The 21,271-nt window shown below is 58.1% G+C and overlaps 1 protein-coding gene across 7 annotated transcripts in view; it reads right to left on the reverse strand.

Moving 5' to 3' along the window:
• PDE9A (phosphodiesterase 9A) overlaps window positions 1–21,017 on the reverse strand; it is a 92,327-nt gene extending 71,310 nt beyond the window's left edge. For 3 of the 7 annotated variants that reach the window (XM_032457988.1, XM_032457993.1, XM_032457933.1), the window contains exons 1-2: window positions 20,570–21,014; window positions 18,996–19,119 (exon numbers count right to left, since the gene is read on the reverse strand). In XM_032457988.1, the coding sequence (XP_032313879.1) occupies window positions 18,996–19,119; window positions 20,570–20,586 (141 nt within the window). In that variant the 5' untranslated portion in view covers window positions 20,587–21,014. Of the gene's footprint in view, window positions 1–18,995; window positions 19,120–20,569 lie in introns of all 7 variants that reach the window. The other 4 variants (XM_032458016.1, XM_032458063.1, XM_032458121.1 and 1 more) reach the window with 4 other exon arrangements.
• Between the last annotated feature and the right edge of the window lie 254 nt (window positions 21,018–21,271).

Here is a 21,271-nt window from a genome sequence, read left to right on the forward strand (position 1 = left end):
TTCTCACGCAGATCTTTGTGGCGCTATGTTGGGAAGTGCTCCCCGTCCTGGACAAGTAAGGTAACAGAGTGGCAACTTAGGTTTGGGTTGGGATTTGCAGGCTGGGAAAGACAAGAGCCACCACTATCACAGAGGCCAAGTTCAGTCTGTGGGTGTCGGGAGGGACCAGAGACCAGCAGGGTGGGGACGACTGAGGCTGCTCAGAAAGCCGTGTGTCCTGGGGACTTTTCTCTGCGGGGCTGGCTACGATCTTTTTCACCAGGGAGATGTCTCATGAAGCTGGTCAACCAGGATGGCACGATTTCCCTTTCAAGATCACAGAAAACATGTGTTCCTTTTCCACATCATTGAAAGCTATCCGTGTCAGGTAAGCTGTGCTGCTGGCTTGGCTGTTGTAAAACACGCAACTACGGTCGTTGTCTTGCTGATTCTGCTCACACCGACTGTGAGATTTTTTATTCAACTGCCTTAGCAACGACGTTCACAGAGCATCTCTCAACTTGGGGTGACAAAACTCGGGTAAAAATGTCCTCATTATAATTCTTCTGCGATCTTTCCCTAAAGTGATTTTAAATGGTGACAGCTGAAGGTGGCAGCCTGGTGCTGTAGACACCGGGAGGCTGAGGTCCCAAAGGAGGAAGGGTAGGGAAGCACTTTTCTTCCCCATCCAGCTTCCTTCCCGCGGAGACATGGCGGGTTCTGTTCCTCCATGTGGGGACCTGGCTCTGTCTTCCTTCCTCTGGAGACTAGAACTGGACTCCAGTGATGTCCATTCTGGCCCCCTCCTCGCTCTGTTCATGGTGGTTCTTGATTTCAGCCCCCTGAGCATCTTAAAACCTCAGCATTAACACTTCTTCATCCTTTTGCTTCCTCTTATGACGTGATGACGATGACGGTTCATTATAAATGCCAAGCTGACAACAGGAACCTCCACCCAACGAAAATAGGGCACTGACATCTCAAAATCACCCTATTGGCCTCCTAGAAATTGAAAGCAAGTAATCAAATTGGCAAGAATGAAAAAGTGATGGATTGCCCAAACCTGGAAGCAACCCAGATGCCCTTCAGGAGGTGAATGCTAAACAAACTCTGGTCCGTCCACACCATGGATGAGTCACTGAGCCAAGAAACAGCCGAGATGGGTCTGAGGGATTTATGCTGAGTGAATAAAAGCCAGTCCCCAAAAGGCTACATCCTGTGCGGTTCCATTCACACGACATTCCTGAAATGGCACGATTTCAGAGATGGAGAACAGACAGCGTAGGGGGCCGGGGTGCGCGAGCACGGGGTGGGTGGAGGAGGAGGTGGGCGTGGGGACAGAGCGGGTGGAACTGTTCTCCACCGTGCCCATGACCACGGCGGTGGACACGAGATGCTGCATGTGCGATTAAGCTGTACAGAGCTCAACGGACACACTCCAATGAGCACAATAGAACTGGACAGTCTGAATGAGGTGGAGGACGGGGCTCATGGTAACAGCCTGGCAGCTGTCCTGCACGGAGGTTTTGCAGGACATTACGTGGGGGAGACAGGGTGAAAGGTGACTTGACCTCTCTGTGGTACTGTTCACAACTGCATGCTAATCCCCAGGGACCCCAAGAGCGTATCTGAATAAAGTGAAGTCACCAACTCTGGCTGGGGGATGGGGGAGACGCTTGAGAGAGAAAGTGTGCCCATGGGGCCCTGCTGGGAAGCCGTGTGGCCAAAGTTGTGCCCTTTGACCCAGAATCCCGTTTCCTGGAACTGCTCTTAAGAAAATAATACCAGCAAACACAATGTAATAAGAGCAGTTAGTAAGTGCCAGGCAGAGTTCCAGGCACCTCCCGGCTTCAGGCCCAGACCATGGCCCCGCACGGCCAGCCACTTTGCGAGCAAAGAGCTGGGCCAGGCGGTGGGGGTGGGGTTCCCTCTTCTCTTAGTTACTGCAGAGAAGTGGAATTAAGCTAAATATCTCAAAATAATGAAATGATTGCATCTTAATAGGTCTCCATGCTGGGACGTTATATAGGCACTGGAATCATGTTTGTGAACGCTGCTGATGCAATGAGTGGAAATGATCAAAATAAAAGATTACGTACAAGAAAGCTATTCCCTCTCTCTCCCCGAAGACAACACCGGGAGGGGAAGTCGGGAAACACAAGCGTGGGGCCCCCGTCTGGTGGGGTTGTGGGTTCCTTTCTTTTCTACACTGCTCTGTACTTTTCAAATATCCTGCGACGAATATGCAGGGCTTTGCAACCCAGAAAGGCGCTGTCTCGATCTGGAAGCTGAGGTTAGTAACTGACACAAGAACTACCTTAGGAACATGCCCTTGAACGGCAGGCAGAGCTGCCTTTCCATCGAATCCCTACGAGAGGGGAAAAGAGGGCCTTTACTGTTTTTATTTGGAAAGAATACTCTTTAGCATTCAGCCAAGTGATGAGAAAATGAAGCACCAGTTAACCAGAGGACAAAAATCAGAATTTAAACAGCATCTGCCTGGGAGCTGGGGGAGGGGAGCATGAGCAGGAGGCGGGGGGGGGGGATCATCAGAGCGGGGGGGGGGGCAGAGATGTGCGGGTGGAGGGACGGCGCCTCCAGGCATGGACACGGACACAGCCCCCACGGGCCCGTGCGCTGCAGGGACACAGGCCGAGCCGCTGACCGAGGACGGGGCTGGAGGGCTCCACCGTGGCCCCGAGGGGGCCGAGGCCGTGCAGACCGAGGGCGGCAGGGAGGCCGCTCCCACCCGCAGTCCTGCTGAGTCTTGGGCCCGCCATCCACGTGCCGGGGCTTCCTGCTAGAGGGACGGCTGTTAAAGGCTGTCTGCAGCTCCAGACCTTAGCTGAATGCCCTTCGGACCCACGCATCTTCCTGACCCCTCCAGGAAGGGTGTGGAGTCCTCCCGAGGGGGCTGCAGAGAGCCTGGCAGGGGCCCTGTGGGGTCCAGACCGGGAGGCGGGGTGAGACCAGCTGGGGAGGGGGAGGGGAGCTGCGCCCCAGACTTGGGGAGGGAGTTCTGGTCGACCAGCGCTGCCCTGGTCAGGTGGGGGTGGTGGTCTGCCAGCCCTGGGTTCAGATACCCTCTCTTTAAGTAGATTCACGCGTACACTCTTTTAGGCACTAATGATAAAGCGAGTACTCAGCTGTAATGACCGAACTATCAACACATTTGAGAAGGGACACGGCATCTCAGGGGACAGGTCCACCTGGTCGGCACCCAGACGGCTGCCCATGACTGCTGTCCTGAGCCCTGAGTGTCTCGCCCATGGCCACGGGCCGGGGCAAGCCAGGGCCCTCCTCGGGCAGCGTTCGGGAGACCAGTACAACAAACCGAGGCTGACTGATGCTGAGGCCGACGTGAGCCTGCGGCTGCCCCCCTGAACCCCCAATTTCAAACTCAGTGCTCACACAAGGACCCTGTCTGTTCCCAGTAATTCTCTAGTGGGCGCTACAAATTTGAATGTATAGAATAGCAGGGTACAAAGACATGCCACTTAACTGTGTGTAAGCGTTACATATTCGGGTTGTATGTGAAAATTTTTGAGGAAAAAACAGGTCAGTTGCTAAAATTGTGCAAATTACTACACTAACTCTTTGGCCATCAGGGCACGGGGGGCCTGGAATGAGGATGGTCAGCACGCTCACCTCGGGAGTGGCTGCTCTTAGCGGCTCTGTCTGCCTGGGTGGGCCCTGGGGTGGCTGGAGCCTGAGGGGTTCCCACTGTCTCACAACCCCAGGGTCGCCCTTGGCTGGTGTCAGGGTTGTGCGCTGCTCAAAGCATGAGCAGGGTAGAGGAGTGGGTGGGGAGGAGCCAGGGAGCTGGGTTTACTTTCAGCCTCCCCTCTTGCCAGCGTGACCCAGAGCAGGTTTCTTAGTCTTTCTGAGGCTCTGACTCTTCACCTGCAGAGTGAGGCCGCTCAGGGTTTTAGGAGGATTCACCCTGACATCCAGAGCCCTGGGGTGCATGAGGTGCTCGGTTAAGTGGCAGCTGAGATGACAGGAGGGGCTCTTCGAAACTCACGGGTGTCCTCCCTGGAGACAAGGAGGCTCCTCCTTGACCCCTCAAAGGCCATGTTCACAAGCAAGAGGCACTGAAGACACGCGGCCTGAACTTCAACACGTGATCACCTCTGGGTGGTTCACGTGTTCGGACACGGGGACATATAACTTGGGATGGCCGTCGCAAAGCACAAACTCACATAGCTCCGATCGCTCTAACCGACCTCCCTGTATTGGTTACCAGCCACGTCCAGTAACATCCGAAGTGCAGTGAAAACTGGGGTCGCATCAGTATAAATGCGTACCAGCTAACAGGATCGCCACGCAAGGTTTCAAACACTTTGATAGGTGAAATGATCCATTTGATCTCACTCGGACATGGAGGGAAGCCTTTGGAAGGCGAGGTCCTCGTGGGCAGGGCCTAGGGCAGCTTCTCTGTGCTCCAGCCGCGAGCACAGGACCTGTCCATCAGATCAGGGGACACCAGTGCCCAAGCGGCCTCCTGGGTGAACAAGCTGAGGCTGAGCTCTGCATCTCTGGTTTTAGGCTGCACTACCCGCCGCCTCCGCCATGACCGCCGTGATCCACTTCCACCGCAGCCACCTCCATGAACACCAACACCACCGCCGCCACAATCACCTCTGTCAACACGGCCGCCACCACCTCCACCAACTGAGGTTGAGCCCACGCGTGGGCCAGAAGCTGAGCCAAGCGCCTTATACCCTGCGACCCTGGGTCCTTGTAAGAACCTCACTGGTTGGTGTTATCATCATCCCCATCACAAATGAGGACTCTGAGCCAAGAGAGCGAGCCTGGCCTGGCCAGGTCAGCGTGGCTCTGGATACAACCTCGAACTACTTCGCTCCAAGCCCAGAGACGCGCGCAGTGCCTGAAAGTTGAAATCAGGCTTTCAGTGGTGATCTGGATGGGAAGCAGCGGTGGTCTCTTGGCCTCTCCACCACTGTCGCTCCCCGTAACGGTGAACAGTCTCTGCTTTGTTCTCAGACTACTGGTATTTCCGACTGCACACTTGGAATGAGGATCGATTCAGACTGCCCCCACCCAGCAGAGAATAAACCAATCCAAGTTCCTTTCCCTTTGTCTATCAGACCATGATTCATTTTTTATTGCTTTTACATTAGCCTCTGTAAGCTTTTATAAGGCTTTGTCTGCCCTCAAAGCAAACCAGAGTATTTCAGTCTGGCACCTGGTTCCTGTGCTCCAGCTCTGTGGGTTAGAACCCACCACACCAGCCGTCAGAACAGCCAAACTCATCCCTCCACCCCCCCCTCCCTCCCTCCCTCCAGCCATCCATCCAGCCCTCCATCCATCCCTCCACCCAGCCCTCCCGCCCTCCACCCATCCATCCATCCAGCCATCCAGCCACGTAATTCATCTGCAACTCACCTCTAATTATAAATGATATGTATAAATGTGAATATATGGTTCATCCCGTCTTGCCCCTTGTTTTTGGAACACATAACAATGTCACACTCAGACAGATCACAGATAACCACCAGGCAGGCAATCACTGCCTCTTTGTTTGCTTAGATAAAAATCTGTATTAGGCCTCATTTCTCTTTCCAATTTAAGAGGTATTTTTTTCTGGTCACCTTGTTTGAAAAGAATATAAAATAATAACAAAATTGCCACATACTCCTATGAGTCCGACACATTACATACATTTGCTGAGAAAGAAAAAGAGCGTCTGTGTGATGGAGACACCGAAACACGGACAACAGCACAGGCACAGCGTGACGGAGCCCCTCCCTCCCTCCCTCCCGGCTGTCAGCGCGAGACCCAGCCTGCTGTCTGTGCCCGACTCCTCCCTCCACTGGGGTTATTTTAAAGTTCGTTCTAGACATCATCTTACTTCTTATGGTTTAAGACAGCCAGTGTGCCATTGTCACGCAGGAAGGAAACTGACAACAATCTCATTTCTCAGACTCACATCTACCCTGAGGGCGTGTTCTGACGATCAGAAGTAATCTGTCTTCTTCGACAAATAAACTGGCAAGGAACGTAAAGGGGATGGACATACGGACAGAAAGAGACCGAGGGAGACGGCAGCGAACGCAACGTGTGGGTCTTGTTGGGATCCTGACTTGAAAACAAGCGTGTGTGTGTGTGTGTGTGTGTGTGTGTGTGAGAGAGAGAGAGAGAGAGAGAGGTGGTCCCCTTCTCTTTTCTTGCCATTATTTGTTGAAAAACACGTGATCTTTGGTGCTGAAAGCAAGCTCTACAGGTGGGGGTCATTAGTCCTATTTTGTGGATATTAAGGCTCAGAGGGTTGAGGAGTTCTTCCACGGTCACACAGCACCTGAGGGGAGTGAAAAGGGAAGGTGGCTGTGAGCCCAGCGGAGGGTGACGGTCAGCATAAGGGACGGGGTAGTGGGGGGCTTGGCGGGCCAGGCTGTCGTGAGACGATGCGGGCAGGTGCGGGGACCGCTGGCAATGACCGACACGGCCCAGGGCAGCGCACGCAGAGCCTCCTGGAACTGTGGGATGGTCAGTTTGGGGGAAATACCAAGAGAGGCCCCTGAAGACCATTCTCCGACCCTGCAGAGCTTGGAAGGTCATGATGGACCGGCTGTGGAAAGGCTTCTGAGCGGGGGCTCCGGGACCTGGCTCTGCTCCTTCTCTAGGAACCGAGGGGCCCCAGGCGGGTCTCCTGGCCTCTCCAGGTCTCAGATGGCCCATCCTCAGAGTGTGGATGATGCCAGCTTCACCTGCTGCCAGGCGCCGTTTCCGCCCTGAGCCCCAGATGCTGGAATGACCACCTCAACCCTCGGCAAGGGGCACGTGCACATGGCGCCGGGGAGCCCGGGGCCTCCTGGTTCAACGCCCGGCTCTGCCTCTCACGGACTCTGGGACTGTGGGCAAACCCTTCCCCTCTTCACTGCATACTGTCCTCATCTGCAGCACAGGGAAGAGACTGGCAGCCTCCATAAAATACTGACAAAGGTGTCTGGTATCTGGTATCCGAACATCCGCCAGCAGGTACCATCCCATCTGCAGGTGAGGAAACAGGCCCGCGATCACACAGCCAGCATACACGGCCCTGCTGGGCGCAAACCCCAGAATGCTGGCTCCAGGGCCGCTGGATAAGCAACCGAGGGGCTAGGGGGGCAGGGGCGGTGGGATGACCTGAAGCCCACCAGGGCCCCCGAGATTCACCTCTCTCCATTACGCACTTTCTCTTGGGTCCAGCGCACAGGGCGCCCTCCAGGAACGTCTGTCAGGTGAAAGGGGCTGAGAGGCACGTTTGCCAAACGGGGCCTGGGTTAATTCAACCAAAATGCACAGCAAGCTCTGGCCAGGGAGTCGAGGGGTACCTAAGGGCCCCCGACCCCATGATGTGTAGCGGGCGGCCGAGGAGCTGGCGATGTCCACAGCACACGGGAGAACAAAGGCAGACGGGGCACCTCTGTGAAAGAGTGCTGCCCTGGAGGGGTGGGGGGCCGCGGGAGCAGGGGCCTCGGGCCGAAGGTGAAGGGAAGGGCGAGCCCCTCACTCTGTCCCACCCGCGCTCCAGACCCACTGTCCTGCTGGGTTTAGGGCACAGCGACCACGTGAGAGCAGCCTGTGCAGCTGAGGGAACGTGGCGCAAGCTGCGGCCAGAGCACGTTTACAACCAAGTGGCTACAGCCCCATGGTCCCTGAATAGTGCCCCATCTCTCGCTAATCCCCTCACCCTAACCCGGGCGCTTGGGAGCACGGCCTCCTCAGGGGGCAACGTCTCTGCAGGTGTGATTACATTAAGGCTCCTGACCCAGAAGTCCCACCCCTGGGCACACATCCAGAGGAAACTCTAATCCAAAGAGACACCTGCACCCCAATGTTCACAGCAGCGCTATTTATGACAGCCAAGACATGGAAGCAGCCTAAATGTCCAACACCAGATGACTGGATAAAGAAACTGTGGTATATTTATACAATGGAATACTACTCAGCCATAAAAAAGAATGAAATAATGCCATTTGCAGCAACATGGATGGACCTAGAGATTGTCATTCTAAGAGAAGTAAGTCAGACAGAGAAAGACAAATATCACATGATATCACTTATACATGGAATCTAAAAATAGTAACACAAATGAAGTCATTTATAAAACAGAAACAGACTCACGGACATAGAAAATAAACTTACAGTTACTGGGGGAAAGGAGGAGGGTGCAGGGATAAATTGGGAGTTTTGGATTTTCAGCTACTAACTTCCATATATAAAATAAACAACAAAGAATTACTGTACAGCACAGGGAACTATATTGAAGAGCTTGTGATAGCTTATAATGACAAAAAATATGAAAAAGAATATATATATATATAACTGAATCACTATGCTGCACACCAGAAATTAACACAACATAGTAAACCGACTATACTTCAATTAGAATCTTGAGATCACCCCGGATTACCCAGGTGGGCCCTAAATGAAGTCACAGGATCACAAGGGAGGCAGAGGGAGAGCTGACGAGACATGGAGGAAGGAGTGATGTGAAGACAAGGCAGAGTGAGACTGGAAGGTGCCGGCCTTAAAGGCTGGAGGGATGCAGCCACAAGCCCAGGCCTGCTGGTGCCCCAGAGCTGGAAGGAGCAGGAACGGATCCTCCCCTAGACACTCTAGAGGAAGGGAGCCTCTGCCGGCACCTTGGCTCTGACCCCAGGGAGATGGATGTGGGACTTCTGGTTTTCAGAGCTGCGACAGAATACATTTCTGTTGTTTGAGGTCATGCTGTTTGTCGCGATTTGTCACAGCAGCCCCGGCCGCTAACAGACCCTTGACCTCCATGCTGAGAAGGCTGGATCTGTTTTGCAGGGAACAGAAGTCCTTGATGCCGTGAGAAGGGAGTGTATACGTGACTGGGACCAAACTGTGCAGCGGGGCTGAGGAGGATGAGGCCAGGGAGGGACGGGGCCTGGGAGGGATGGGTTAAAGAGAGGAGACACTGAGGCCTCAGGAGCGGGGAAAGGCTGCCTGCTCACCCAGCCTCCCCTACGAGCTGCTGTGGGCCTGGGGTCCTGGGAGGAGGGAGGCTGGAGGGGAGTGGGCTCTGGCAGCCGTGGGGACTCCTGCCCCAGGTGGGATGTTCGGTGGGCAGGAGGCAGCACCCCTAGACTGTGCAAATGCCCGCCCAGCTCAGGCTCCGGGCTGCCTCAAGGCTCCGCGGGATCTCGGGGCCCACCTCCCGCCGGCATCTGTGGCGGCCTCCTCATTCGTCGTGGCTGACCCCCTCACCGCTCCTGTCATCTTTCTGGGTCACTTGGTTTTTTTTTTTTTTCCACTTCTGGTGTCTGAGGCCCAGCTCCACTGCTATAAATAGTGGATCACAGGGGACTGGAGATGCAAAAAACCAGGAGCCGGGAGAATCGAAGATGGAGATCGACTCGGCGGACTGCTTCACGCGAGGACATTTCCGAAGGTGTCTCTCGGATTCCAATCTGCTTTACTTCTTGAGATGGAATCCCAGGAAGAGGCAGCTCTTGATCCGCGACCCTCGCCTCTCCCCTCGCAGGGTCCTTGCCCCGCTCTTCTGCTGAACCCCCGCCCCCTTCTCCCGATCTGCCTTGGCTCTGCTGCATCAGGACTCCAAGCGTGGCCCCGCGCCACCCACCCTGGGGTCAGGGCTCCTGGGCGCCCGCAGAGGGAGGGAGGTGCGGGGAGGACCCGGGGCCACAGCCGCTCGGGGAGCATCCTGGGAACCTCCTCCCGACACGCGTCCCGCCGCCCCGTTCCAGGTGGGAGGGGAGGTGGTGGCAGTCGGGCGGGCACGGGGACCAGACGGAGAAGAAACCACGTGAGAGGAGGCGTGGCCCGGGAGGCGGGAAGGGTCCGCTCCGGCTCAGGCCAGAGAGCTCCGCCGTCCTGGTGAGCAAGCGTCCGAAAAGGAAGTCTGAGGGCTCCAGGCAGGCTCAGCCCTTTTCAGAGACAAGTCAAGGCCTCTGGGGGGGCGGTATTTGGAGACAGACTCTTTAAGGAGGTAACTAAGTCAACACGAGGCCACTGTCTGAGTGCCCTGAGGTGGCCGTAACAAAGTACCACAAACTGGGCGCTGGAAACAGCAGACCTTTACCCCCTAACAGTTCCGGAGGCTGGAAGCCTGAACTCCCGGGGTGGCAGGTGTGGGTCTTCCCTGCGTCTCTCCAGCTTCTGGTGGTTGCCAGCGGCCCCTGTGTTCCCGGGCTGTGGCTGCATCAGCCCAGGCCCTGCCTCTGCCTTGGTGGCCTCCTCTGTCTCCACGGCTTCTGCTCTCTGCTGGCGCCAATGTCCCTCTTCTTACAGGACACAGTCACGTGGGATAACGGCCCATCCTCTAGCAGCACGACCGCCTCTCACCTTGATCACAGCTACGAAGACCGTATTTCCAAACCCGGTCCCGCTCACAGGTACCGAGTGTTGGGACGTGGACATGCCTTTGGGGGTGGACACAATTCAACCCCAGACAGTGATGAGCTGGGGCAGGACAAGGTGCCATGAGGGACTCAGAGGAACCCAGGCCCTCACACAGGCGCCCTGGTGAACAGTGGCCCAGAGTGTGTAAGTCAGGACGTGGGAGAAAGGCTGCTGGGCAGAGCTGGCTGTGAGGACCGGGGAGCCGAGAAGCTTCCATCTGAAAGGGGAGGAGGCCTGCCTTCCTCCCCACTGCCTCCTGTTTTTCCTTTCCTTTTTATTGCTTGAAATTTCATTAGCAAAACTGAGCAGTTTTCCTGCCAGAAAAGAAATGTCTCCGACTGTGGGCGACGGGGCCTGGAGTGGGTCCACGCCTGCCGCCCGCCTGCCGCCCGCCTGCCGCCCCGTCCGCCATCCCTCCCCTTACCCACACCGAGGCCGGCGTCCACCGCCAGGATAAAGCCCCTCGGCCTCGTCTGCGGCTGCTACAAGTCCCCCAAAGATCGGTATGACCGCTCAATGCCCTTGGAGCCCCGAGGTGTAACAGCAGCCAGGCGCAGTGTCTCCAGGTCCGCGCTGAGCCCAGCACTGTCCCGTGTCACCCAGCATGCGGGGCAGCGTTGCCCGCGCAGCCTCTGCGCCGAGCCAAACAATCCCTCCCGGGTGCACCACTTTTAGTTTGCTGCCTGAGGCTCAAAGCCGTTGGCTGAAAGCTGCGAAACCCAGTGGTTCCTTCTTCCAGAAGCCAAGCCTAGCTCTTCAGAGGGACCTGGAAGCTTCGAGGGGCCAAGGGCATCCTCTCGGGGCTGCCTGACTAGTCCCTCTGAAGCACATGCGGAAGGTTCACAGGGGGAAGGAGACCAAATCAGAAACCCCAGACCCAGAGGGTGCCCGGCACCCAGGCAGCAGCCTCACTGCTCCAGCACCGCACCCGAGAGACCCAGGCCCCATTCCTAGAGAGGCCCTGGGCTTTGGGGAAAGGCCTGGGAGGGGAGAGGCTGCGCACAGACTAGGTGGAAAAAGTAAGGTGTGAGGCTGGGCACCTGGCTGCATTCTGAGTGAAATGTGGGGGTGCAGGGAGTTGGGGGGCAGCAGGTGCAGGGGGATCAACGTTTCCGCAGATCAGAACATCAGCTGTGTCCACCGGTGCACGCAGCCCCACCCGCCACGTGCGCTCACGGGAGTCCTTGGCATCGCGCCACGATGATCAGGGCTTAATCCCTCAGGCGCCTGGTTCTGACTCTGAGAAGGGCTGCCTTTGCCCTCTGCCCACCTGGTCACCACGGGCTCTGCTCCACCATCACCCACGTGTCACCTGCACATGTGTGTCCTCTCAGCTCCCGAGGCTGTGACCCACCTCATCCACCTTTTCAGCGCCACCCAGCATGATCGGAGGAAACCCACCACTCCCCTCTTCACAGCCTCCGGCAGTACCTGTCCCGACCCTCACCCCCTGGAACATCCCGGGCCTGCTCTGCCAGGAGGACACAGATGCCGTCTCCCATCTCTGCTCTTTGGAGCTCAGCCTTCAAAGCACCACAAGCAAAACGGGTCTCAGATACAGGCTGGACCACAGCTGCGCGCCCTGAGAGCCCCGGGGGGCGTCTGAAGCCAGGCGGTCACTGGCCATCTCTGCACTCACGTTCCAGTGCTTCTTGTGTTTGTTCTAAGCTCTGGGGTTTCTGTTATTAATAGTGACAGCTGAGGCTTACATAAGAAGCTTCATTGAGAGATTTCAGAGTATGTATAGCCATTAATTTCGAACCTTTAAGCACCGCCCACATCAAGGTTTCCCCACCTTATATAATACAACTGGGCAAAAACATTTTGGGGGCTGCTCCTCAAAGCACTTCGGTAATGACTTGAGCAGCAGACGGGCTCCAGAAGAGCCACCAGCCACACCCGCCTGCTTCTGGCGACAGCCAGCCTTTACATAACAAGTAAGGATGCTCCGGGTTAGCTGTTCTTGCAAATGTCAACTGCAGGTGGGGAGACGATGGAGGATCTCTAGATGATCACATCAAATACACTGCCTCTTTTTTCCTGTTATTTGTAAGGCTGTAAAAGCAAAACAAAAAAAATCCCCCAGGCAGAAGCCGTGAGGGTAAAGGCGGCCTGAATCACTAGGCTCTGCTAACCGTCCTGCTTACAGAAGGAATCAACTGGCCCCGGGGATGCCCGGCCCCACCTGGACACTGCCTGCTCACCCGGAGCCTGCAGCTTGGCGGTGATCAGAGGGCTGGTGGCCACTTTCCTTCATGGCGGCCCTGAGTCCATGACATGGATACATAACAAACAAAAATAACACAACCTTACGGAATGCTCACCATGTGTCAGCCCGTTTAAGCATGGGACACACATTCTGGAATTTAATCACAGCCACGCTCACTTCCCCTCACTTCACAGACGGAGACACCGAGGCACGGCGCTCTCCACCATGACTCTGTGCTGACGGTAAACAGACTGTGCGAGTGACTCTGAAAAGCATCTGTCTTCCCTGAACAGGTTACTCCTCTCCCCACCCGTGGTACGTCACCCTTCAGCGACCACACCACACACAGCTGCCCTCGATGAACACAACCAGGCCCGGGAAACTGGGGGAGAGTTCCATGGAGCACAGTTTTTCAGAAGACACAATAATCCACCATTGCATCAGAACTACGCACGCTTTGCAAACCGAGATAAGAGTGGATACGATTGAGCTTTAAAGACAGCGGGCAGATTCACTGATAAATGAACACCAATGACTGGTAAATGCAACAGCAGATTGTGGTCTATGCACACAATGCAATATTATCCGGCCTTGAAAAGGAAGGACGTTCTGACGCATTCACAACAGGGACAAACCTAGAGGACATCATGCTCCGTGGAATAAGCCAGTCGCAAAATACAAACACTGTGTAAGTCCACCTACAGGAGGTGCCTAGAGCAGGCAAATTCAGAGAGGCAGGAAGGACACGGTGGGTGGGGGCAGGGCAGCGAGGGCAAGGGGACTGGATGTTTGAGGGGACAGTTTCAGCTGGGACCATGAGAAAGCTTTGGAGACGGACGGTGGTGATGGCCACACAACAATGCGAATGTGTTAATCCTGCTGAGCTGGGCACTCAGAAATGGTTAAGATGGTAAAATGTTATCTTCCGTGTATTTTACTACAATTTTTAAAAATTAAAAAAAAAAATGTGAGGCAGGGAATCTAACGCCAACTGAACAAGACACCTTGGCTCTTCTTAACTGTGTTCAGACCCAGTTTTCAGGCGGCTGTGCATTTCTGTGCAGGCAAACGCTCCCACTGGGCGATGAGTTTGGGAACAGAGGAGATGTGGTCCCTGGTGGGGGTAACAGGGGTGACAGGCGGGCGGGGGGGGCCAAGGTGAATTACCACATCGTCAATTGCAAAGATTTGTGTTTTTGAGGTTGAAAACATTTGGAGCCACCCCCAAGGCAGCGAAGGCATTGGCACAGGGACCCCCAGCACGACTGTGACCCTAGGCGGCAGGGAGAGACGCAGGCCCTTTTCATGCTGGCGCAGCGGGGCCTCTAAGCATGCGTCATCGCAGAGCCTTTCTTCTCACAAAGATTCATAACCCTGGAAACGCAAACACTTAACCACAAAAGTAGAAAGAAATGGCCTGCTGAGCTAAGATGCTGCAGGTCCACCTCAGCCCCTCGCGCCCTGGGCCGCCCCGGGAACCCGCACTGGCTGCAAGCGGCCCCCAGGCTGCAGCCCGAGGCTCTGCCTGGCCGAGGGGGGAGGGGGAGCAGGGGGACATCCTTCCCTGGGCCAGGGCTGGGCTGCTGCTGTCTTGTTGATGTGGACACCCGAGGGGACCCTCTTAGCCCTTCTTGCCAAAGACTTTTGTCACCCCAGGAAAGCGACCTGCTGGGTCCCCACGGGGGGTGGGGCCAGTGACAGGATGAAGATGGTTCAGCTTGTGCCGCTTGTGATGGGAGAGGCCAGGGCGGGGAACGTGCCTCCCACCCCAGATGGCAAACCCAGGAGCCGGCCGGCGGTGACCCAGGGCTTCCGGCCCCCCAGCCCTGGCCGCCCACTGCCCGGCCCTGCCCGGCCCGTCACCGGCACTGGCGTCCCTTTCATCTTTGAGCAGCATGTCGGTTCCCAGGACCCTTTGCTTTCCATCCCTGGCGACCAGAGCTGTATTCTGCACGGTCCTGAGGCCAGGCGTCCTCTCGGCCCACAGGGCTCTGGTGAGGACATGGGGCCCTCGCTCAGGGTATGAAGTGACTCTGCTGCCGAAAGGTGTCACCTCGGCTGGGCTGGAGAAAGAGGTGCCTCGGGCAGTGGGCCTTGGGGCCTCGGGGCCCTGGTGTCGCCCCCTCTTTGTGGTTGCTTGTTCAGAGTCACACTGGGCGCAGTGAGATGTGAAACCAAGGACCCTAAGGCACTGCCATGGTTTCTTCCAGAGCCTCCGAGTGGACAGGTCCAGGGTGAGGGGAGGCAGGGGGACAGGACACGCTTACTGAGCCTCCCCAGCGGCCAGCTCTGCCCAGGGGCCTTTCTGCATGTTACTCAGAGCCGTCTGCCTCACCCCATGGGGGGCACCACCACTGCACCCACTTCACGAGGAGAAGGTGACACCCCTCGGGTGTCTCAGCTGCCAAGTGGCAGAGCAGGGCACCGTGAGGCTGTCTGTCCCAGCACCGCAGCCCCCAGCCCTCCACGTGCCCGCCGCGAGCAGCCCCAGCCCCTCCTGCACTTCATCTGCAAGGCCTCCCTGTCGGTATCCGTCAACCCTGACAACGTGAGCAGGGTTCAGGCCTCCAGCCCTCCCCCTCCTGGGGCCTCCAGATGTCAGAAAGTGTCCGCTTGGACAGGCCTTCAGACCACAGCAAGCGGGAAGGAGGAGGGAGGCCAGCAGCCTCCTGCCTTCCCAGTGGCCTCAGGCTGGGCCTGGGAGAGGCCACGCTTCCCAGAGCTCAGGCAGCCGGGCTGGTGTGCTCCAGTGGCCGGCACGCTTGTTGGAAAAGACTGAAAACTCAGACATTCATTCATTTTCAGAGCCCAGTGCTGACCCAGCTGGAGCCGGACGGTCATCGCAAGTGGGGGGTCGGGCCCCCTCCCCGTCACTCCCTGCTCACCTCCACTTACGCTGGAGACCCCCACAGGGTGTGGGATGACCCCTTTTCCATCTTCCCTTGGTTGCAATTAGCTTATGTTACCAGTTCAGTCTCTGCTGAAAGATCTAATGTTGCAAACATTAAAGGAAGAGAAACAACTTTGCTGGGACCCCGGAGGGCACATGAGGGCCCTCTGTCCTCCTGGCAGTGACAAAAGGAGCGGAGAGCAGCCCAGAAAACTCAGAGGGTCTGCCTGGCCAGGGAGGGTGCCCCTGTATTAATGAGCAAAGGCCCTTCCAGTTGGCAGGAGAAGATGCTCCAAGTTGGGGGTAAAGCAGGGCCCCACACCGGGGTGGAGGGGAAGGGAACCTCTACTGGGCTTTGCCAGGCGGCCAGACAGACATATCCCAGGAGGGGGAAAGCATTCCAGGAGCCGGGGTGGGGACTCGAGGTCCCACATTGACCGCACTGGACAAAACCGGGGCAGCTGTACCCTTAGGCAAACAGAATACAGGACTGCGCTGGAGAAGAGCAGGCAGCTGGAAAAGCCAGCTTGTGTCTGCGCCAAAGGCAGGCGCGCCGGCAGAGGGGCCCGGCAGCCCTCAGAGGGCGCAGGGCGGGGCACAGGGTGAGCGGCGCAGGGAGGAGGTCCTAAGCCGCCGGGGGTGTCCCAGGGGGTGGGCATGGAGGGCCTGGGCCCCACAGGCCCACAGGGGCTGCATGCTGGCCTCCGAGGAGTCTCTGCACGACCCGGGGTCCCAGGTGGCAACAGGGCCAGGCTGAGCGCCCGGCACACGGGGCTGAGCCCCAGGGGCGAGGGGGAGCAGTCACAGGTGGGGGGGCCACGAGGAGCCACTGGGGACGGTCAGAACAGCAGAAGTGTCCTCTGATGGTGGCATAACAACTGTCCGGCACGCTTCCTGCTCCTCCTTTACAGGTTTTTCTCATTGGCTTCATTGTTTTGGAGCAGAAACAACTTAGCAGAACTTCAGTGGCTGTTCACCTATCAAAGTCTGGGCTCCAGCTGCAGAGCGAAGCCGGGACAAAGACGCGGCCGATCGGAGTGGCCGAGGGGGTCCCAGCAGGGTGACATGATGAGGGGCCATCCCGCAGGGAGCTGCTGGGCCCGGGAACTACACCAGCAGAGCTGGTCCCTTTCAAAGGGACTTACAAATTCCAGGATGGTCATTCCTGCCCAGATGAGGCTTCTCACCAAACCCAAGCCCGAGGCCAGGCCAGGGATCCCACAAAGGCCTCACTCAGCCTTGTGTGGATGGTGAGCAAACCCACGCCCGGATGTGCGGCCAGGCAGGGGCCCCTCAAGCTTCCCTGATGCCAAACGCGTCGTCCAGGCACACCCCAGGCAGCCCAGCTGAGCCCAGGCTTTCTCTGCACATGGGTGGGAGAAAGGAGAAGGTTCCGAGGTCAGGGGACCTGAGGAAAGAAACAGCAAACCCCCGGGGTAAGGAAAAGATGCAGGAGCTTCCAGATCAGGGTTCTCGGGGCAGGCTTCCCCGCCCCCACTCCCTCCTCCTTCGCCTGGTGCCAGGAGGTGCCAGGTCCCACATGGCGATGGGGGAACAGGTGATGGGGACAGGCGTGTGGAGGTGCTGTGGGCTGCATGGGGCCGCGTGCCTGGCCGTCCCCAGTCTGGGTCACCCCAGTCTGTGCAAAGGGCTCCTTCCCCGCAAAACCGGTCTTCCCTGAGGGGGCAAACCTATTCACCAGGCCCTGCGTGGCCGGCACCACAGCCCTTCCCACCAGCCGGCTCCTGTCCGTCCCCGGGCACCCTGCAATAGTAAACAGCGGCGGTTTAGTCTCTGGCCTTCCTGGGGCCCAGGCCCAGTGCCTGGCTCAGGCCAGAGGGGCCACCGCTCAGCGGGCCTCCCTCAGCATCAAGAATGTCACATCCACGCTGGACCCCAGCTCCCAGCGCACAGCAGAGGCTCAGCACACTTGTTTGGACAACTGACTAAGCGATGCGCCTCATCCGGTTTGCTTCTTACAAGCAGCGCGGCTTTACCCCCGCGAGACAGTGGAGAAATCGTGGCACAGAGGTTCGGTAGCTACCCCAAGGCCCTGCAGGTGGAAGTGGGGGCCTGAGGACAGACCGCTGTCTGGATCCAGGCACGACCTCTCAGCCACCCCGGATCCTGCTCGTGTGTAGACCCAGGAAGGGCCCAGACTTGGGAAGATAAGCCACATCGGTCCTCCGGGCCTCCTCTGCACGGCCTCTGACGGGAAACCCCATGCACAGAACACGGATCCTTCAAGGGGACCCCAGGACCCCGGATCCTCGTGGCTGCCTCGCACTGGACGCCCTGGGCAGGTGATGTGACCGTGTGTGCTAGAGGGTCCTTCACACCAAGAAAGCCGTGAGCCAGCCGCCCAGCAGCCGCTGCAGTTTCTTTAAGCATGTGAGATGCCTACGGTATTAGCACTACAGGTCCTTCCTCAGACAGGGGACACGTGCCATCCGTCCCTTCTGACGGCTTTGCCGGGGCAGACACCACCTGCAGAAGCCACTGCGCAGCATGTTATCTTCTTTTTCGCTGTTTGGGCCATCTCCAGGGGGGAGTGCGGAAGGACCAGGAGCCGGGAAGTGGAGGGACAGAGCAGACACCACACAGGAGCCGCAAGACTACGGAGTCAGGCAGAACGACCGACACCTGCCTTGCCTCCTGCCTCCAGCCCCCGCCCACCCGCAGCAGCTCTCCCCTCGTGAGCATCGCGGGCTATGTGCCCATGACCTTTCCCAGGGAGGAGCTGGGATGGCTAACAGGGAGACAGAGCCCGACTGTGTGTGGGGACCTTTGAGAATTCCTCCAGCTCCTGGAACTTTAAGAACAGAAACCGCAGCCACTGGAAGTGTTGCTGCGGGCGCTGTCGGCCAAGGATTTAAAGTCCCGACGCGGCTGCTGGGTGCCGAGGGCGAGGTGGGAGAGGGTATGACTTTCCAGCCCATGCTCAGAACCCCAAACCACGCGGCTCTCCCCCAGGGCTAAAGGTCCAGCCAAGAGTCTCCAAGGGTGTCGGCAGGAAAGGCAGAGGGCGCAGAGCGAGGTCAGGAAGCAGGATGGGACGGCACAGAGATGACAGAGGTCTGAGGACCAAGGCCTGCCTCCTCCCGTTTGCATCAGTTAAAGGACGTGGACCGAACAGAGAAAAGGCATCACACCCACCGTTTTCCAGAGTGTTCCGGGCACTCTGTCCACATGGCCTCTCACAGTGCACGAGTCTATAAAGCAGAAGCTATTGCCCACTGCACCGACCAGGAGGCCAGTTCAGGGGGGCCATGGATTAGGTGGGCAGGGTCACAGAAAGGGGCGGAGCCAGCGCTCAGCCTCAGATCCAGCCCCTCCCAAGGCCAAGGCCTCCCTCCCAGCGCAGGTGCCCATGGTCTCCCAGGGCCGCCTGTAGGGCTGCTTTCCTGAGGGCCACCCAGTCCTCAAGCTTCCCACGAAACCCCTCAGCCCACAATGACAGCCGGGCCCGCACCTCAGCGCTCGCCTCCACCCTCCAGAACCTCTCCTCCACTTTTCACTCACTTGGCACTGAGCTTCTCGGGAGACCTTCGGGAAGTTCTGGGGAAGGAACTGTCCCTTCTGATGGTGACAGCCATCACATCCCACCTCTTTCAAAGGGTCAAAAAGGCCAATCTTTGGCAATTCTCTGTCGGGGTAGAAAAAGTGTGTGTGTTTGTGTATCCATGTGCATGCCTGTTTGCATGTGTGTGTGTATGCGCGTGTTTACGTGTGGTGCGTGCATGCAAGTGTGTTTGTGTGTGCACATATCTTTACTTGCATGCTGTGTGTGGATGCACGTGCACACGTGTGTGTGCACGCTGGAGAAGGGAAGAATTCAGCAGAGGGCCCTTTCTTCCTTAGGGGAGGCCTTTAAATTTCTGTGCAGTCCCAAGTGCCCAGCCCTGGATGTCATGGGACCTGGGGGGGAGCCCTGCATCAGCTGACTGATGAAATAAGAGGGAGTGCCCACCTGCCCTTGCAGACGCTTCCTGTTCCCTGTTATCTGGTTCCCATGAAGCGGGCTACAGTGGGGGAGGGGAAGCTTGTACTTTTCATTTCACGGGATAGAGGAGGGATGGACGGATGGGGCGAGAGAGGGGGTGGCTTGTTGGCAAGTCTATTAGCTGGCAGGGGCACATCTGAGGACTGGAGAGCCCCAAGCCCCTGCACCTGCTCTGTGCCTGGCCAGGGCACGTCTCCCTCGCTTCCCAGCTCTGGTGCTCTGTGAGAAAAGCAAGGTGAGCCCCGGCAGCTGAGAGCTTCCCTGAGACGTCCAGCTGAGGTTGGGGAGTGCTTCTGTCACTGTGCCCTCCCCACAGGAGGGTCTGAGGGGGGCTTACAGAAGCCCCTCCATGCCAGCGGTCTTAGTGTCCCTCTCTGCCAATCAGAAGCCGGGGATGCTATAAACGTAGAGCTGGTCCAGGGGGTCGGCCAGTCTCTCTGAGGGCCCAGAAGATGGAGCAGCCCCGGGTCACCCCTGTCCTGTCAGCGCTGACTACCTGCTGGGATGGGGGCCTGAAGAGGGTGGGATATGAGCAGCCCCTGCTGGGCTAGCCGGACCCCCACACCTGCCCCTGGCTGGCGAGGAACAGTGCCGGTCCCCGCAGGGGCTGCGAAGAGCTCCGCACCCCCCGTGTCCCGCAGGTCTGCCCACCGGCTCCCGCTCCCGGGGTGAGTCCTCCGCGGTCGTTCCGCCGGAAATAAAAGGCTTCCTGTACCAGCCTCTGAACATAGGAACTCAGCCTAATCAGATTTGTTACAAGGAAAGCTCTGCCCACCGAATGGAAAAAATGCCCCCGTGCAGTCGCCCCTTCCCACGGGGCCGCGCGTAGGGACACCTGCCCTGCAGAGCCTCCCCGACCCCCGCCCGACTTGTCGGAGGCCGCAGCCGGCTCCAAGGACGCGCGGACCGCGGTCCCCCATCCCTGCCCGCGCCCCCTGGCCGGCACCTCCCTCCACCCCCCGCTCTGCCTCCGCGACCCCGGCGCTGCCACCCAGGGAGGGGCCGCCGGCGGGCTGGCACAGCGAGGGGCGGGGGGGGGGGCGTGCCGGAAGGGCGCCCGCGGCCGGGCTGGGGAGGCTGGGGAGGGGGCTACCTTCTGAATGCGTCCATCGATGTCCAAGTAGATGGCCTTGGGCCGGTAGCTGGAGGAGCCGGTTCCCATCTTGCGCCGAGCGCTGCACTTGGACTTTTTACTGTACTTTCTCGACGCCAGCCGCCGCGGGGAGGGCGGGGAGTGGGAGGAGGGGGCGGGCGGCGGGAGGACGGCGGGGACCAGCCAACCAGAGCGCCGCCGCGCGCCCGAGCCGCTGGGCTCGGCTCCTCCTCCCGCGCCTCCCTCCTCCTCCTCCTCCTCTCCCTCCCTCCTTCTCCTTCCCCTCCTCTCTGCTCCTCTCTCTCATCTTCACCCCCTTCTCCTCCCCTCCCACATTAAGGCAAGCCTCCTCATCTTCTCTTTGACTCCAGCTGACTTGGGGACAGGGCCAAGTGAGCAGCCCCTCTCCAGGTGCCCTCTGGACAGGTGCTTATAGCGAGCGACCCTCTCCGGCTGCAAATCTCATCACCTCCCCACGTGACCAGATCCGCATAGCGACCCCCTCTGGCTGCAGTGCTAGTCACCTCCCCCTGTGACCAGATTCCCACAGCGACCCCCTCTGGCTGCAGGGCTGGTCACCTCCCCACAGGGACAGTTGCCCCCTGGGGCTCCTTTGAAGGTGGATACTCCGTCACCAGCAAGCACTTGGCTGGTGTGGGGCCCCTAAGCTAACTTACGGGCATTACCTAAAACCAAGCAGTA

This window comes from Camelus ferus, chromosome 1 (assembly GCF_009834535.1).
Source record: "Camelus ferus isolate YT-003-E chromosome 1, BCGSAC_Cfer_1.0, whole genome shotgun sequence".
Taxonomy (NCBI): Eukaryota; Metazoa; Chordata; class Mammalia; order Artiodactyla; family Camelidae; genus Camelus; species Camelus ferus.